Source organism: Ambystoma mexicanum, chromosome 6q (genome assembly GCF_040938575.1).
Source record: "Ambystoma mexicanum isolate Mex_15411 chromosome 6q, UKY_AmexF1_1, whole genome shotgun sequence".
Classification (NCBI taxonomy): domain Eukaryota; kingdom Metazoa; phylum Chordata; class Amphibia; order Caudata; family Ambystomatidae; genus Ambystoma; species Ambystoma mexicanum.
The window spans coordinates 1651187751-1651206281 of record NC_090937.1 but is presented as its reverse complement, the minus strand read 5'-3'; the positions used below and the strand labels follow the sequence as shown (position 1 = coordinate 1651206281).

The window sequence follows — 18531 nt, the reverse complement described above, 5'->3', positions numbered from 1 at the left end:
GATCCAAACATACAAAACAATACATACAAGATGGACTACATATCAAGCAAACAACATCCACTAGTACCAAAATACACACCCTCTTCAAATCCCTACGATAACATCACAAAACTTCACAAAGTAGTACATGAAATGACTATCATTACCTCCCAAAAACAATTCCCACAAATCTATCAAACTCAAAATAGCAGCCCCGCTTTTATACTGCACCAATCAGCGATGTCGCAGCTGCTCTACACGCGCGCATTCAACTGGAAGGCGCTTTGTGGATTCCGTAGCAAAGTCAAGGCGGAAACGACATTATCTGTTGTTATGTGAAACCCCTCTTCTGGCCCTTCTATCTCCAATCTGTCCCCTGCATTCAATTTAATTAACAGATAGTTCACTACTGTCATTTCATCTGATCATCGACAGTTACCCCTTAATATCTAAACGCCCTAACTTGCTCAACCATGGTTTCATTTTAAGTCCCTTGCATTTTATACCTGCAGGTTTAAATACCATGAGTTTACATTGATTTGGATGCCCTTTCATCTGGAGTCTTCACCAAACACATTGAGTTTCCCTGTAAGCCCTTCGGGGTGTCATCTAATCGCAACAGATCGTCTGCCTAGCTGAGCTAAGCAGTACAGATCCCTGAATTTATTGGGGTCCATATTGGGAAGACCTAAACGATCTTGAAGGCCAGCCAGGTGCATAGTAAATAAATTGGGAGCAAGTGCGCCTCGCTGCTGGACTCCTTTCCCGGTGGGAATCCAATTGGTAACCGTTCCAGAACTGCCCATCCTTCCTCGCACCCTAGTATTTGGGAGCAGTTAAATGATCATGGACTGAAGACCGCTGGGAATGTTCCACGCGGTCATTTATGCCACAGTCATTCTCTTACCACAGTATCGAATGCCGCACTAAAGTCTATAAACGCAGCGTAGACTGGTCATTGACCCTGAGTCAAGAGTGTTCTATCAGCGATACCAAAGTCACCAGATGAAGTAGGGTGTTGGAGCCTTTCCGGAAACCAGTTTGGTTATACGGGGCGTGTTCTCACTATCGCCCCACTTCTGTCAAATCATTAAGCAGGGTTCTTGCAAAGATACAATGCCTAACGTGGCCAAAAGCTTGTTTATTTAAGAATTAAACCATGCCATGCAACGCCTGCTTGAGGTATGGGAATGTGTCTACCTCCAGCAGTTCCTACCCCTGCTCTCTCATGAAGGCAAACACACAGAAGGCTCAGACAGGATGCTTCTGTGAATCAAGGGAGTAAGAATGTGGGAGTTTGGGATGCCCCCTGTATCTCTCACCCCAGGTGACCCTGGATCTCTTTGTCCCATATGTGGCAGTTTAACTAAGGTGTTCAGTAAAAAAAATTGGCGGTTTTCAAAATCCCGCCACCTTTAACTGTTACGAAGCAGCTCATACCTGCGCCTTTCATTTTAGAACAGCCGGAACCGCTTGATGTCCTTAATTGACCAATGGGGGCCAGTTGTGCACTAAGAACCCTCACACGTGTGCTAGCACCCCTCACACGTGTGCTAGCACCCCTCACGCGTGTGCTATCTCTCCTCACGCGTGTGCTAACAACCCTCACTCGTGTGCTAGCAACCCTCACGCATGTGATAGCACCCCTCACGCGTGTGGTAACAACCCTCACGCATGTGATAGCACCCCTCACGCGTGTGGTAACAACCCTCACGCGTGTGCTAGCACCCCTCACGCATGTGCTAGCAATCCTCACACATGTGCTAGCAACCCTCACGTGTGTGTTAACACCCCTCACGCGTGTGCTAGCACCCCTCACGCGTGTGCTAGCAACCCTCACGCGTGTGCTATCTCTCCTCACGCATGTGCTAGCACCCCTCACGCATGTGCTAGCAATCCTCACACATGTGCTAGCAACCCTCACGTGTGTGTTAGCACCCCTCACGCGTGTGCTAGCACCCCTCACGCGTGTGCTATCTCTCCTCACGCGAGTGCTAACAACCGCCAGGCGTGTGCTAGCACCCCTCACGCATGTGCTAGCAATCCTCACGCGTGTGCTAGCAATCCTCACGCGTGTGCTAGCACCCCTCACGCGTGTGCTAGCAATCCTCACGCGTGTGCTAGCAACCGTCACGCGTGTGCTAGCAATCCTCACGCATGTGCTAGCAACCCTCACGTGTGTGCTAGCACCCCTCACGCGTGTGCTATCTCTCCTCACGCATGTGCTAGCAATCCTCACGCATGTGCTAGCACCCCTCACGCGTGTGCTAGCAACCCTCACGCGTGTGCTACCACCCCTCACGCATGTGCTAGCAATCCTCACGCATGTGCTAGCAACCCTCACGTGTGTGCTAGCACCCCTCACGCGTGTGCTATCTCTCCTCACGCATGTGCTAGCAATCCTCACGCATGTGCTAGCACCCCTCACGCGTGTGCTAGCAACCCTCACACGTGTGCTATCTCTCCTCACGCGTGTGCTAACAACCCTCACGCGTGTGCTACCACCCCTCACGCATGTGCTAGCAATCCTCACGCATGTGCTAGCAACCCTCACGTGTGTGCTAGCACCCCTCACGCGTGTGCTATCTCTCCTCACGCATGTGCTAGCAATCCTCACGCATGTGCTAGCAACCCTCACGTGTGTGCTAGCACCCCTCACGCGTGTGCTAGCAACCCTCACGCGTGTGCTATCTCTCCTCACGCGTGTGCTAGCACCCCTCACACGTGTGCTAGCAACCCTCACGCATGTGATAGCACCCCTCACGCGTGTGCTAACAACCCTCACGCGTGTGCTAGCACCCCTCACGCGTGTGCTATCTCTCCTCACGCGTGTGCTAACAACCCTCACTCGTGTGCTAGCATCCCTCACGCGTGTGCTAGCACCCCTCACACGTGTGCTAGCAACCCTCACGCATGTGATAGCACCCCTCACGCGTGTGCTAACAACCCTCACGCGTGTGCTAGCACCCCTCACGCATGTGCTAGCAATCCTCACGCATGTGCTAGCAACCCTCACGTGTGTGCTAGCACCCCTCACGCGTGTGCTAGCAACCCTCACGAGTGTGCTATCTCTCCTCACGCGTGTGCTAACAACCGTCACGCATGTGCTAGCACCCCTCACGCATGTGCTAGCAATCCTCACGCGTGTGCTAGCAACACTCACGCATGTGATAGCACCCCTCACGCGTGTGCTAACAACCCTCACGCGTGTGCTAGCACCCCTCACGCATGTGCTAGCAATCCTCACGCATGTGCTAGCAACCCTCACGTGTGTGCTAGCACCCCTCACGCGTGTGCTAGCAACCCTCACGAGTGTGCTATCTCTCCTCACGCGTGTGCTAACAACCGTCACGCGTGTGCTAGCACCCCTCACGCGTGTGCTAGCACCCCTCACGCGTGTGCTAGCACCCCTCACGCGTGTGCTAGCGCCCCTCAGACATTCCTGTTATTCTGGCCAGACTATGTTAGGCAGCGGTGGATGAGGGACGGCCTATGTAAGCTACATTCCTTGATACATGGTACACAGCGCTTTGAGGCAGGCGCAGCACAGGCATCAGGGATGGGTCAGTCTCCACTTTGTAGGCCGGGTGGTCTGAATGCCACCCACCCCTCACTGCCTTGATCTGTGTTTCTATCAGACGCGTTTTATGTTCAACTTGTGTCAGGCCTTCGGTACCGGTGAAAACCCATAATCTGGGGTATTAGGCAGACGAAACAGCCACCCCATAATGAGGGTAGGAACACAATGATACTTGAAAGGAACTTAGTGGCCAGCAGTCGGTTTATATTTCAGCAATATTGCAAAGCGGCCCAAGGTCAGGACTGTGGAAGCACGTCTGATACACATCAGGGTGGGCACCTCCGCGCCCTCATGCTCCCACCAGTTCAGGGAAGGGGACGGAACCCCCTCTGCGATTTACAGATATCAGTCGGCATAATGTCTTAGTTTTGTCTGGAAATGAAGTAAGTGTTTCTTTAAAACACATCATCCTTAATATGTTGCTCTGGTCCCATCGGTGGCAAGAGGAACCGGTTAAACATCTGGCCACAGAAAGAAGAGCAGGCATCCTTTCCTCCTGCGGTCAATTGATGGGCACAGGCTGGCAACACCCTTACTTAACTGATGAACGTGCCCGTCAAACACTGCAGCAAGGGTGTCTTATATAGGTGGTCACTCATGACAGGAACCCCTCGTGGACATTGGGGCCTTTTCCCTGACTTTGCCCTGTGGCGGGGCAGCCGACAGTCCTGGGGATGCCAAGCCACCCCGCTGGTTCTTACAGTACAGCATTTGCAGCAGTGTCATGTGGGCTGAGTGGCGCAGTGTGCACGCATGGCCAGGATCAGTGCCCAGCATTGTCACCGTCCAACTCATTGTTATTCCTGAACATGGATAGTCGCCCTGCCAGCCTGGGGCATCGGGCTCATGAATAAGAATGAGTCACCCACGCAGCTGCCAAAACTCCACAATATAATCACGCTGGAATCAGTGATAAGTGCAGAGGCTCAGAAATAAGTGCCAGGGCCTAGCACTGGCAATCACCCCACACATGAAACACTGTCATCCAGCTCTTCCTGTAGCTGCATCTCTACCCTCCTGACATGTCGGAGCACATGGTGTGGTCAGCTGACATCGGCTGCAGGGGTCATGTGCCCACCGCACACCGTTCATCCCACAGACCCACACCATGGATTGCTTCAACACTACATATGCACCTACGGGCAATCTTACAGTGCTTCGAGGGCACACCAATGGCAGGTTGGCATAAAGTCCCATGTACTGGCCAAGGCAAGTCGATCAAGTCTGATTGGTAATCCGTTGAGGCTAACCAAAACCCCAAAACTGCACGTTCTGAATTAATCACAAGGCATAGCAGGTTCGTAGCCCTCCCTTTCCCCCCTCTGCGCTTAAATATTATACTGTATTCTTTAATGCGTTCCCTCCTTCCCTCCCTGGCCTGTGGGCTCTTTGAAACAAAAACAAACAAACAATATATAAATAAATAAATAAATCAAATCAACTCACCCAGTTAATAAGGATGATACGCGGCTGTCCCGTGTTGGGGTCCTTCACTTGGCACAGCGCATAGAGGAGGCTGCTGTCCGCAAACTTCGCCACCAGCTCCTCCAGGCCCCCAGCTGCAGAAGAGAGAAAGATAATGGAAGCATCATGAATGAGGGTGCTCATGAGTTTAAGAGTCCATTAGACACCCCGGGGCCCCGGAGGCGGCAAGCGCAGTACTATGAGAAATCCAGGACACAGGGAGCATCCTGTATAGGCTCCTATATTGGAAGCTTCCTATGGACGGTCAGAAATCCTCATCCTTTTGCTTTCCAGATGCTTTGGACTACAACCCCCATTACCCATAACCAGCATAGTCAATGGTGAGCCGTCATGGGAGCTGTAGTCCACAATGTTTCGAGAGCCAACGGTTGCAGGGCCCTGGAATAGTGCACCTGTGGCTCCCCAGATGTTTTTGACTGTGATTTGCATGATCACGCACTATTGGCTATACGGGTGAAGAATGATGGGATATGTAGTCAAGCACATCAGGAGAGTCAAAGGTTGTAAACCCTGAGGCTAGGAGGTATGTTGCTTACTATGCAACCAGAACCCCAGTTTAACAAATCAATGCTAGGCCTACTCCTTCACTATCCCAAACCTCACCTTTCTTGTCCAACGAAGCTGTGCAGTGCTTCCCACATGCTAAATGCTGGTATGAGAGCTACTCAAGCAGCTGGTCACAACTGGGAGCTTAGCAATAATGTTGGGATAGTTACAGGTTTAACTTCAGAACACCCCTATTTCCTTCTAAGAAGTAGGGAAGTTGGCGTTTAGCAAGACTTAGAAGTGAGACCCTGGCCCCTACACATCTATCTCAAAACCACTGACCTCTGAACCCCCAAAGCAGAAGGGTGAAGAATCACCTGGGAAGGCTTGCCTGTGCACTAGGGGGGCTTTAGGGTTGTAGTGCGGAATGAAGGTGTACACTATGTTGGAGCTGCTCTTACTGGGACTAAGTAGAGTGTAGCTGCATGGGCACAGCCTGTTACTGAGCACCCAGAACCTTGAGTGTGGATTCTATTCATTCGGTCCACTGGTTTGAGCTGCAAGTGGTGCAGCATTGTGTAATGCAGCCTAGCCCCTGAATGCAGTGCCTACTCCCTCCACTAGATGGAGCTGAAAGTGGTGCAGCATTGTGTAATAAACCCTAGCCCCTGAATGCAGTGCCTACTCACTCCACTGGTGTGAGCTGCAAGTGGTCCAGCATTGTGTAATGCAGCCTAGCCCCTGAATGCAGTGCCTACTCACTCCACTAGATGGAGCTGAAAATGGTGCAGCATTGTGTAATAAACCCTAGCCCCTGAATGCAGTGCCTACTCACTCCACTGGTTTGAGCTGCAAGTGGTGCAGCATTGTGTAATGCAGCCTAGCCCCTGAATGCAGTGCCTACTCACTCCACTGGGTGGAGCTGCAAGTGGTGCAGCATTGTGTAATGCACCCTAGCCCCTGAATGCAGTGCCTACTCACTCCACTTGGTGGAGCTGCAAGTGGTGCAGCATTGCGTAATGCACCCTAGCCCCTGAATGCAGTGCCTACTCACTCCACTGGGTGGAGCTGCAAGTGGTGCAGCATTGTGTAATGCAGCCTAGCCCCTGAATGCAGTGCCTACTCACTCAACTAGATGGATCTGAAAGTGGTGCAGCATTGTGTAATAAACCCTAGCCCCTGAATGCAGTACCTACTCACTCCACTGGGTGGAGCTGCAAGTGGTGCAGCATTGTGTAATGCACCCTAGCCCCTGAATGCAGTGCCTACTCACTCCACTGGGTGGAGCTGCAAGTGGTGCAGCATTGCGTAATACACCCGAGCCCCTGAATGCAGTGCCTACTCACTCCACTGGGTGGAGCTGCAAGTGGTGCACCATAGCACCTGTATGAGGTGCACACTCGCTCCACTGGGTGGAGCTGCAAGTGGTGCAGCATTGTGTAATACACCCTAGCCCCTGAATGCAGTGCCTACTCACTCCACTGGGTGGAGCTGCAAGTGGTGCAGCATTGTGTAATGCACCCTAGCCCCTGAATGCAGTGCTTACTCACTCCACTAGATGGAGCTGAAAGTGGTGCAGCATTGTGTAATGCACCCTAACCCCTGAATGCAGTGCCTACTCAGTCCACTAGATTGAGCTGCAAGTGGTGCAGCATTGTGTAATACACCTTAGCCCCTGAATGCAGTGCCTACTCACTCCACTGGGTGGACCCACAAGTGGGGCAGCATTGTGTAAAACCCTAGCCCCTGAATGCAGTGCCTACTCACTCCACTGGGTGGAGCTGCAAGTGGTGCAGCATTGCGTAATACACCCCAGCCCCTGAATGCAGTGCCTACTCACTCCACTGGGTGGAGCTGCAAGTGGTGCAGCATTGTTTATGCACCATAGCACCTGTATGAGGTGCACACTCGCTCCACTGAGTGGAGCTGCAAGTGGTGCAGCATTGTGTAATACACCCTAGCCCCTGAATGCAGTGCCTACTCACTCCACTGGGTGGAGCTGCAAGTGGTGCAGCATTGTGTAATGCACCCTAGCCCCTGAATGCAGTGCTTACTCACTCCACTAGATGGAGCTGAAAGTGGTGCAGCATTGTGTAATGCACCCTAACCCCTGAATGCAGTGCCTACTCAGTCCACTAGATTGAGCTGCAAGTGGTGCAGCATTGTGTAATACACCTTAGCCCCTGAATGCAGTGCCTACTCACTCCACTGGGTGGACCCACAAGTGGGGCAGCATTGTGTAATACACCCTAGACCCTGAATGCAGTGCCTACTCACTCCACTGGGTGGAGCCGCAAGTGGTGCAGCATTGTGTAATGCACCCTAGCCCTTGAATGCAGTGCCTACTCACTCCACTAGATGGAGCTCTAAGTGGTGCAGCATTGTATAATACACCCTAGCCCCTGAATGTGGTGCACACTCGCTCCTCTGGGTAGAGCTGCAAGTGGTGCAGCATTGTGTAATGCACCCTAGCCCCTGAATGCAGTGCCTACTCACTCCAATGGGTGGAGCCGCAAGTGGTGCAGCATTGTGTAATGCACCCTAGCCCCTGAATGCAGTGCCTACTCACTCCACTGGGTGGAGCCGCAAGTGGTGCAGCATTGTGTAATACACCCTAGCCCCTGAATGCAGTGCCTACTCACTCCACTGGGTGGAGCCGCAAGTGGTGCAGCATTGTGTAATACACCCTAGCCCCTGAATGTAGTGCCTACTCACTCCACTGGGTGGAGCCGCAAGTGGTGCAGCATTGTGTAATGCACCCTAGCCCCTGAATGCAGTGCCTACTCACTCCACTGGGTGGAGCCGCAAGTGGAGCAGTATTGCGTAATGCACCCTCGCCCCTGAATGCAGTGCTTACTCACTCCACTGGGTGGAGCCGCAAGTGGTGCAGCATTGTGTAATGCACCCTAGCCCCTGAATGCAGTGCTTACTCTCTCAACTGGGTGGAGCTGCAAGTGATGGAGCAATTCGTAATGCTCCCTAGCTCCTGAATGTGGTGCACACTCGCTCCTCTGGGTGGAGCTGCAAGTGGTGCAGCATTGTGTAATGCAACCTAACCCCTGAATGCAGTGCTTACTCACTCCACTAGATGGAGCTGCAAGTGGTGCAGCATTGCATAATGCAGCCTAGCCCCTGAATGCAGTGCCTACTCACTCCACTGGGTGGAGCTGCAAGTGGTGCAGCATTGCGTAATGCAGCCTAGCCCCTGAATGCAGTGCCTACTTAGTCCACTAGATGGAGCTGCAAGTGGTGCGGCATTGTGTAATACACCCTAGCCCCTGAATGCAGTGCCTACTCACTCCATTGGGTGGAGCTGCAAGTGGTGCAGCATTGTGTAATGCACCCTAGCCCCTGAATGCAGTGCCTACTCACTCCACTGGGTGGAGCTGCAAGTGGTGCAGCATTGTGTAATGCACCCTAGCCCCTGAATGCAGTGCCTACTCACTCCACCGTGGTGCAGCATTGCGTAATACACCCCAGCCCCTGAATGTATTGTCTACTCAGTCCACGATATGGAGCTGCAAGTGGTGCAGCATTACGCAGCCTAGCCCCTGAATGCAGTGCCTACTCAGTCCACTGGGTGGAGCTGCAAGTGGTGCAGCATTGCGTAATACACCCTAGCCCCTGAATGCAGTGCCTACTCACTCCACTGGGTGGACCCGCAAGTGGTGCAGCACTGCGTAATGCACCCTAGCCCCTGAATGCAGTGCCTACTCACTCCACTGGGTGGACCCGCAAGTGGTGCAGCATTGCGTAATGCACCCTAGCCCCTGAATGCAGTGCCTACTCACTCCACTGGGTGGACCCGCAAGTGGTGCAGCATTGCGTAATGCACCCTAGCCCCTGAATGCAGTGCCTACTCACTCCACTGGGTGGACCCGCAAGTGGTGCAGCATTGTGTAATGCACCCTAGCCTCTGAATGCAGTGCCTATTCACTCCACTGGGTGGACCCGCAAGTGGTGCAGCATTGTGTAATGCACCCTAGCCCCTAAATGCAGTGCCTACTCACTCCACTGGGTGGAACCGCAAGTGGTGCAGCATTGTGTAATGCACCCTAGCCCCTGAATGCAGTGCCTACTCACTCCACTGGGTGGAGCTGCAAGTGGTGCAGCATTGTGTAATGCACCCTAGCCCCTGAATGCAGTGCTTACTCACTCCACTAGATGGAGCTGAAAGTGGTGCAGCATTGTGTAATGCACCCTAACCCCTGAATGCAGTGCCTACTCAGTCCACTAGATTGAGCTGCAAGTGGTGCAGCATTGTGTAATACACCTTAGCCCCTGAATGCAGTGCCTACTCACTCCACTGGGTGGACCCACAAGTGGGGCAGCATTGTGTAATACACCCTAGACCCTGAATGCAGTGCCTACTCACTCCACTGGGTGGAGCCGCAAGTGGTGCAGCATTGTGTAATGCACCCTAGCCCTTGAATGCAGTGCCTACTCACTCCACTAGATGGAGCTCTAAGTGGTGCAGCATTGTATAATACACCCTAGCCCCTGAATGTGGTGCACACTCGCTCCTCTGGGTAGAGCTGCAAGTGGTGCAGCATTGTGTAATGCACCCTAGCCCCTGAATGCAGTGCCTACTCACTCCAATGGGTGGAGCCGCAAGTGGTGCAGCATTGTGTAATGCACCCTAGCCCCTGAATGCAGTGCCTACTCACTCCACTGGGTGGAGCCGCAAGTGGTGCAGCATTGTGTAATACACCCTAGCCCCTGAATGCAGTGCCTACTCACTCCACTGGGTGGAGCCGCAAGTGGTGCAGCATTGTGTAATACACCCTAGCCCCTGAATGTAGTGCCTACTCACTCCACTGGGTGGAGCCGCAAGTGGTGCAGCATTGTGTAATGCACCCTAGCCCCTGAATGCAGTGCCTACTCACTCCACTGGGTGGAGCCGCAAGTGGAGCAGTATTGCGTAATGCACCCTCGCCCCTGAATGCAGTGCTTACTCACTCCACTGGGTGGAGCCGCAAGTGGTGCAGCATTGTGTAATGCACCCTAGCCCCTGAATGCAGTGCTTACTCTCTCAACTGGGTGGAGCTGCAAGTGGTGGAGCAATTCGTAATGCTCCCTAGCTCCTGAATGTGGTGCACACTCGCTCCTCTGGGTGGAGCTGCAAGTGGTGCAGCATTGTGTAATGCAACCTAACCCCTGAATGCAGTGCTTACTCACTCCACTAGATGGAGCTGCAAGTGGTGCAGCATTGCATAATGCAGCCTAGCCCCTGAATGCAGTGCCTACTCACTCCACTGGGTGGAGCTGCAAGTGGTGCAGCATTGCGTAATGCAGCCTAGCCCCTGAATGCAGTGCCTACTTAGTCCACTAGATGGAGCTGCAAGTGGTGCGGCATTGTGTAATACACCCTAGCCCCTGAATGCAGTGCCTACTCACTCCATTGGGTGGAGCTGCAAGTGGTGCAGCATTGTGTAATGCACCCTAGCCCCTGAATGCAGTGCCTACTCACTCCACTGGGTGGAGCTGCAAGTGGTGCAGCATTGTGTAATGCACCCTAGCCCCTGAATGCAGTGCCTACTCACTCCACCGTGGTGCAGCATTGCGTAATACACACCAGCCCCTGAATGTATTGTCTACTCAGTCCACGATATGGAGCTGCAAGTGCTGCAGCATTACGCAGCCTAGCCCCTGAATGCAGTGCCTACTCAGTCCACTGGGTGGAGCTGCAAGTGGTGCAGCATTGCGTAATACACCCTAGCCCCTGAATGCAGTGCCTACTCACTCCACTGGGTGGACCCGCAAGTGGTGCAGCACTGTGTAATGCACCCTAGCCCCTGAATGCAGTGCCTACTCACTCCACTGGGTGGACCCGCAAGTGGTGCAGCATTGCGTAATGCACCCTAGCCCCTGAATGCAGTGCCTACTCACTCCACTGGGTGGACCCGCAAGTGGTGCAGCATTGCGTAATGCACCCTAGCCCCTGAATGCAGTGCCTACTCACTCCACTGGGTGGACCCGCAAGTGGTGCAGCATTGTGTAATGCACCCTAGCCTCTGAATGCAGTGCCTATTCACTCCACTGGGTGGACCCGCAAGTGGTGCAGCATTGTGTAATGCACCCTAGCCCCTAAATGCAGTGCCTACTCACTCCACTGGGTGGAACCGCAAGTGGTGCAGCATTGTGTAATGCACCCTAGCCCCTGAATGCAGTGCCTACTCACTCCACTGGGTGGAGCCGCAAGTGGTGCAGCATTGTGTAATGAACCCTAGCCTCTGAATGCAGTGCCTACTCACTCCACTGGATGGAGCCGCAAGTGGTGCAGCATTGCGTAATGCACCCTAGCCCCTGAATGCAGTGCCTACTCACTCCACTGGGTGGAGCCGCAAATGGTGCAGCATTGCGTAATACACCCTAACCCCTGAATGCAGTGCCTACTCACTCCACTGGGTGGAGCTGCAAGTGGTGCAGCATTGTGTAATACACCTTAGCCCCTGAATGCAGTGCCTACTCACTCCACTGGGTGGACCCACAAGTGGGGCAGCATTGTGTAATACACCCTAGACCCTGAATGCAGTGCCTACTCACTCCACTGGGTGGAGCCGCAAGTGGTGCAGCATTGTGTAATGCACCCTAGCCCTTGAATGCAGTGCCTACTCACTCCACTAGATGGAGCTCTAAGTGGTGCAGCATTGTATAATACACCCTAGCCCCTGAATGTGGTGCACACTCGCTCCTCTGGGTAGAGCTGCAAGTGGTGCAGCATTGTGTAATGCACCCTAGCCCCTGAATGCAGTGCCTACTCACTCCAATGGGTGGAGCCGCAAGTGGTGCAGCATTGTGTAATGCACCCTAGCCCCTGAATGCAGTGCCTACTCACTCCACTGGGTGGAGCCGCAAGTGGTGCAGCATTGTGTAATACACCCTAGCCCCTGAATGCAGTGCCTACTCACTCCACTGGGTGGAGCCGCAAGTGGTGCAGCATTGTGTAATACACCCTAGCCCCTGAATGTAGTGCCTACTCACTCCACTGGGTGGAGCCGCAAGTGGTGCAGCATTGTGTAATGCACCCTAGCCCCTGAATGCAGTGCCTACTCACTCCACTGGGTGGAGCCGCAAGTGGAGCAGTATTGCGTAATGCACCCTCGCCCCTGAATGCAGTGCTTACTCACTCCACTGGGTGGAGCCGCAAGTGGTGCAGCATTGTGTAATGCACCCTAGCCCCTGAATGCAGTGCTTACTCTCTCAACTGGGTGGAGCTGCAAGTGGTGGAGCAATTCGTAATGCTCCCTAGCTCCTGAATGTGGTGCACACTCGCTCCTCTGGGTGGAGCTGCAAGTGGTGCAGCATTGTGTAATGCAACCTAACCCCTGAATGCAGTGCTTACTCACTCCACTAGATGGAGCTGCAAGTGGTGCAGCATTGCATAATGCAGCCTAGCCCCTGAATGCAGTGCCTACTCACTCCACTGGGTGGAGCTGCAAGTGGTGCAGCATTGCGTAATGCAGCCTAGCCCCTGAATGCAGTGCCTACTTAGTCCACTAGATGGAGCTGCAAGTGGTGCGGCATTGTGTAATACACCCTAGCCCCTGAATGCAGTGCCTACTCACTCCATTGGGTGGAGCTGCAAGTGGTGCAGCATTGTGTAATGCACCCTAGCCCCTGAATGCAGTGCCTACTCACTCCACTGGGTGGAGCTGCAAGTGGTGCAGCATTGTGTAATGCACCCTAGCCCCTGAATGCAGTGCCTACTCACTCCACCGTGGTGCAGCATTGCGTAATACACCCCAGCCCCTGAATGTATTGTCTACTCAGTCCACGATATGGAGCTGCAAGTGGTGCAGCATTACGCAGCCTAGCCCCTGAATGCAGTGCCTACTCAGTCCACTGGGTGGAGCTGCAAGTGGTGCAGCATTGCGTAATACACCCTAGCCCCTGAATGCAGTGCCTACTCACTCCACTGGGTGGACCCGCAAGTGGTGCAGCACTGCGTAATGCACCCTAGCCCCTGAATGCAGTGCCTACTCACTCCACTGGGTGGACCCGCAAGTGGTGCAGCATTGCGTAATGCACCCTAGCCCCTGAATGCAGTGCCTACTCACTCCACTGGGTGGACCCGCAAGTGGTGCAGCATTGCGTAATGCACCCTAGCCCCTGAATGCAGTGCCTGCTCACTCCACTGGGTGGACCCGCAAGTGGTGCAGCATTGTGTAATGCACCCTAGCCTCTGAATGCAGTGCCTATTCACTCCACTGGGTGGACCCGCAAGTGGTGCAGCATTGTGTAATGCACCCTAGCCCCTAAATGCAGTGCCTACTCACTCCACTGGGTGGAACCGCAAGTGGTGCAGCATTGTGTAATGCACCCTAGCCCCTGAATGCAGTGCCTACTCACTCCACTGGGTGGAGCCGCAAGTGGTGCAGCATTGTGTAATGAACCCTAGCCTCTGAATGCAGTGCCTACTCACTCCACTGGATGGAGCCGCAAGTGGTGCAGCATTGCGTAATGCACCCTAGCCCCTGAATGCAGTGCCTACTCACTCCACTGGGTGGAGCCGCAAATGGTGCAGCATTGCGTAATACACCCTAACCCCTGAATGCAGTGCCTACTCACTCCACTGGGTGGAGCTGCAAGTGGTGCAGCATTGTGTATGCACCCTAGCCCCTGAATGCAGTGCCTACTCACTCCACTGGGTGGAGCTGCACGTGGTGCAGCATTGTGTAATGCACCCTAACCCCTGAATGCAGTGCCTACTCACTCCACTGGGTGGAGCTGCAAGTGGTGCAGCATTGTGTAATGCATCCTAGCCCCTGAATGCAGTGCCTACTCACTCCACTGAGAGGAGCTGCAAGTGGTGCAGCATTGTCTAATGCACCCTAGCCCCTGAATGCAGTGCCTACTCACTCCACTGGGTGGAGCTGCAAGTGGTGCAGCATTGTGTAATACACCCTAGCCCCTGAATGCAGTGCCTACTCACTCCACTGGATGGAGCTGCAAGTGGTGCAGCATTGTGTAATGCAGCCTAGCCCCTGAATGCAGTGCCTACTCACTCCACTGGGTGGAGCTGCAAGTGGTGCAGCATTGTGTAATGCACCCTAGCCCCTGAATGCAGTGCCTACTCACTCCACTGGGTGGAGCTGCAAGTGGTGCAGCATTGTGTAATGCACCCTAGCCCCTGATTGCAGTGCCTACTCACTCCACTGGGTGGAGCTGCAAGTGGTGCAGCATTGCGTAATACACCCTAGCCCCTGAATGCAGTGCCTACTCACTCCACTAGATGGAGCTGCAAGTGGGGCAGCATTGGGTAATGCTCCCTAGCCCCTGAATGCAGTGCCTACTCACTCCTCTGGGTGTAGCTGCAAGTGGTGCAGCATTGTGTAATGCACCCTAGCCCCAGAATGCAGTGCCTACTCACTCCTAGCCCCTGAATGCAGTGCCTACTCACTCCACTAGATGGAGCTGCAAGTGGTGCAGCATTGTGTAATGCACCCTAGCCCCTGAAGGCAGTGCCTACTCACTCCACTGGGTGGAGCTGCAAGTGGTGCAGCATTGTGTAATGCACCCTAGCCCCTGAATGCAGCGCCTACTCAGTCCACTAGATGGAGCTGCAAGTGGTGCAGCATTGCGTAATACACCCTAGCCCCTGAATGCAGTGCCTACTCAGTCAACTAGATGGAGCTGCAAGTGGTGCAGCATTGCGTAATGCACCCTAGCCCCTGAATGCAGTGCCTACTCACTCCTCTGGGTGGAGCTGCAAGTGGTGTGGCATTGCGTAATACACCCTAGCCCTTGAATGCAGTGCCTACTCACTCCACTGGGTGGAGCTGCAAGTGGTGCAGCATTGTGTATGCACCCTAGCCCCTGAATGCAGTGCCTACTTACTCCACTGGGTGGAGCTGCAAGTGGCACAGCATTGCGTAATACACCCTAACCCCTGAATGCAGTGCCTACTCACTCCACTGGGTGGAGCTGCAAGTGGTGCAGCATTGCGTAATACACCCTAGCCCCTGAATGCAGTGCCTACTCACTCCACTGGGTGGAGCTGAAAGTGGTGCAGCATTGCGTAATGCACCCTAGCCCCTAAATGCAGTGCCTACTCACTCCACTGGGTGGAGCTGCAAGTGGTGCAGCATTATGTAATGCACCCTAGCCCCAGAATGCAGTGCCTACTCACTCCTAGCCCCCGAATGCAGTGCCTACTCACTCCACTAGATGGAGCTGCAAGTGGTGCACTACTTACTCCACTAGATGGAGCTGCAAGTGGTGCAGCATTGTGTAATGCACCCTAGCCCCTGAATGCAGTGCCTAGTCACTCCACTGGGTGGAGCTGCAAGTGGTGCAGCATTGTGTAATACACCCTAGCCCCTGAATGCAGTGCCTATTCACTCCACTAGATGGAGCTGCAAGTGGTGCAGCATTGTGTAATGCAGCCTAGCCCCTGAATGCAGTGCCTACTCACTCCTCTGGGTGGAGCTGCAAGTGGTGCAGCATTGCGTAATACATCCTAGCCCCTGAATGCAGTGCCTACTCACTCCTCTGGGTGGAGCTGCAAGTGATGCAGCATTGCGTAATGCACCCTAGCCCCTGAATGCGGTGCATACTCGCTCCACTGGGTGGAGCTGCAAGTGGTGCAGCATTGCGTAATGCACCCTAGCCCCTGAATGCGGTGCCTACTCGCTCCACTGGGTGGAGCTGCAAGTGGTGCAGCATTGCGTAATACACCCTAGCCCCTGAATGCGGTGCACACTCGCTCCTCTGGGTGAAGCTGCAAGTGGTGCAGCATTGCGTAATACACCCTAGCCCCTGAATGCGGTGCACACTCGCTCCTCTGGGTGGAGCTGCAAGTGGTGCAGCATTGCGTAATAACCCTAGCCCCTGAATGCAGTGCCTACTCACTCCACTGGGTGGAGCTGCAAGTGGTGCAGCATTGTGTAATACACAATACAGTGCCTACTCACTCCACTAGATGGAGCTGCAAGTGGTGCAGCATTGTGTAATACACCCTAGCCCATGAATGCAGTGCATACTCACTCCACTAGATGGAGCTGCAAGTGGTGCAGCATTGTGTAATACACCCTAGCCCTTGAATGCAGTGCATACTCACTCCACTAGATGGAGCTGCAAGTGGTGCAGCATTGTGTAATACAGCCTAGCCCCTGAATGCAGTGCCTACTCACTCCACTAGATGGAGCTGCAAGTGGTGCAGCATTGTGTAATACACCCTAGCCCCTGAATGCAGTGCCTACTGACTCCACTAGATGGAGCTGCAAGTAGTGCAGCATTGTGTAATACACCCTAGCCCCTGAATGCAGTGCCTACTCACTCCTCTGGGTGGAGCTGCAAGTGGTGCAGCATTGTGTAATGCACCCTAGCACCTGAATGCAGTGCCTTCTCACTCCACTGGGTGGAGCTGCAAGTGGTGCAGCATTGTGTAATACACCGTAGCCCCTGAATGCAGTGCCTACTCACTCCACTAGATGGAGCTTCAAGTGATGCAGCATTGTGTAATACACCCTAGCCCCTGAATGCAGTGCCTACTCACTCCACTGGGTGGAACACTACACCCTAGCCTTGACTGTGAGGCAGTTTGAAGTTGGATTGGAAGTTTGGGAATTGCCATGAAAAAACAGGTCAACCATTCGGCTGAATTTTAAGTCAGCCCCGCTTCAGACTAGCCCCTTGCAATACCTCAGAAAACTTAAAGGTTCATATTATTTTACGTTTCTTTTAATAATTGAAAATTCTCTCTATTGCTGTGAATATTGAATAAACATTTTTAAAATTGAAAATAAAAATACTGAGGGTTCCACGAACAGGTCAAACACGGAAACATAGCCAAACGTGTTATCAGATGAAAGATAGTACTACATAGGACCTTTATATAGTGTGCACTTTAAATCTGTTTTAATACAATGGTATTACCTTTAGCTAATTCGGCTAATGAGTCATTGCTCCTTTGATTGTAAGTCAAACATTGCTTACACCTTACAAGTCTTGCTGGTTCTTGTACCTGTTTAGAATCACATGCTATGCAAATAGCACCATCTAAGGGTAGGTCAGGAGTATTACTAGGTGTTTACATGAAAGATAAAAGTCGGCCTCCACAGGGGGATTCCTATTATACTATCCATGCCCTGTGCATATTTGTACCCATAGCAGCTGAACCCGTAACCTGATCGTCCCTAAATGAAGGAAGGGGGTCAAGGGGAGAAGTGCATGGAGGATGAGGCCCAAGGTCTGATCAAGTGCTGTGTGGAGCCAAGGGGCGAGTGCAAAGGGTAGCGGTCAAGTGTGAGGAAAAGGTGTACCAATACCAGGCTAGTAAGGGAGGATGCCGAGGACAAGTGCCTGATACAGGGAACTAAGATAGACCGGATGAGAAGGGCCGGGCCCCTGTAAGGCACATAAGGGGCCAGGCGCCAGTCACAACAGCAGGGGGGACATTAGCAAGGCAGGGGGCGATGGAAGGAGGAGGAGAAAGGGAAACTAATGAGAAGTTTCCAGAATTTAAGGCGGCCCGGCTCAAGTCTGAGAGGGGCAGGAAGGCCATTCCAGAGGGAGGCTCCTGCCAAAACGTCTGACCTGCACAGAGTTGGAGCAGAGGGCAGGAGCACTTTAGCTGGGAGTTATTTTGTGTAGGAAAGTTGTATGTAGCGAGGTCCCAAGCCCCAGACAGCCTCGTGGATGATGCAGAGGGTTTTCATCTTGATCCTTGCCTCTATCGGGAGCCAGTGGAGAGATTTAAGGGCTGGAGAGATGTGGTCCCTGGGCTTGAGGCCAAGGATAAGTCTTGCAGCTGTGAGACGGGCATGTTATCAAGTGAGACACAGACTCAAAGGTAACAGTTTGAAAACCTTTATTTATAAGCTTTGTTCGGCACTAACACTTAAGGGTGGTTCCCTCAACTGATGCTTCTAAGGGCCGTCGATGTTCGTAAGTCCAAAACCAAAGTCTGTCTGCGCCTAAACCTATGCTTGCTCTCACTCTTAGACAGAATGTGTTCAGAGACATTCTTAAAGGTAAATGGTGGTTAAAGAGAAAAT

General features: G+C 53.2%; 1 protein-coding gene across 2 annotated transcripts in view; it reads right to left on the bottom strand.

Moving 5' to 3' along the window:
• Positions 1 to 18531, bottom strand: part of LOC138516982 (drebrin-like) — a 716984-nt gene that overhangs the window by 357092 nt on the left and 341361 nt on the right. For both annotated transcript variants that reach the window (XM_069632471.1, XM_069632470.1), the window contains exon 3: positions 5006 to 5118. In XM_069632471.1, coding sequence (XP_069488572.1) covers positions 5006 to 5118 — 113 coding nt within the window. The remainder of the gene's footprint in view (positions 1 to 5005; positions 5119 to 18531) is intronic.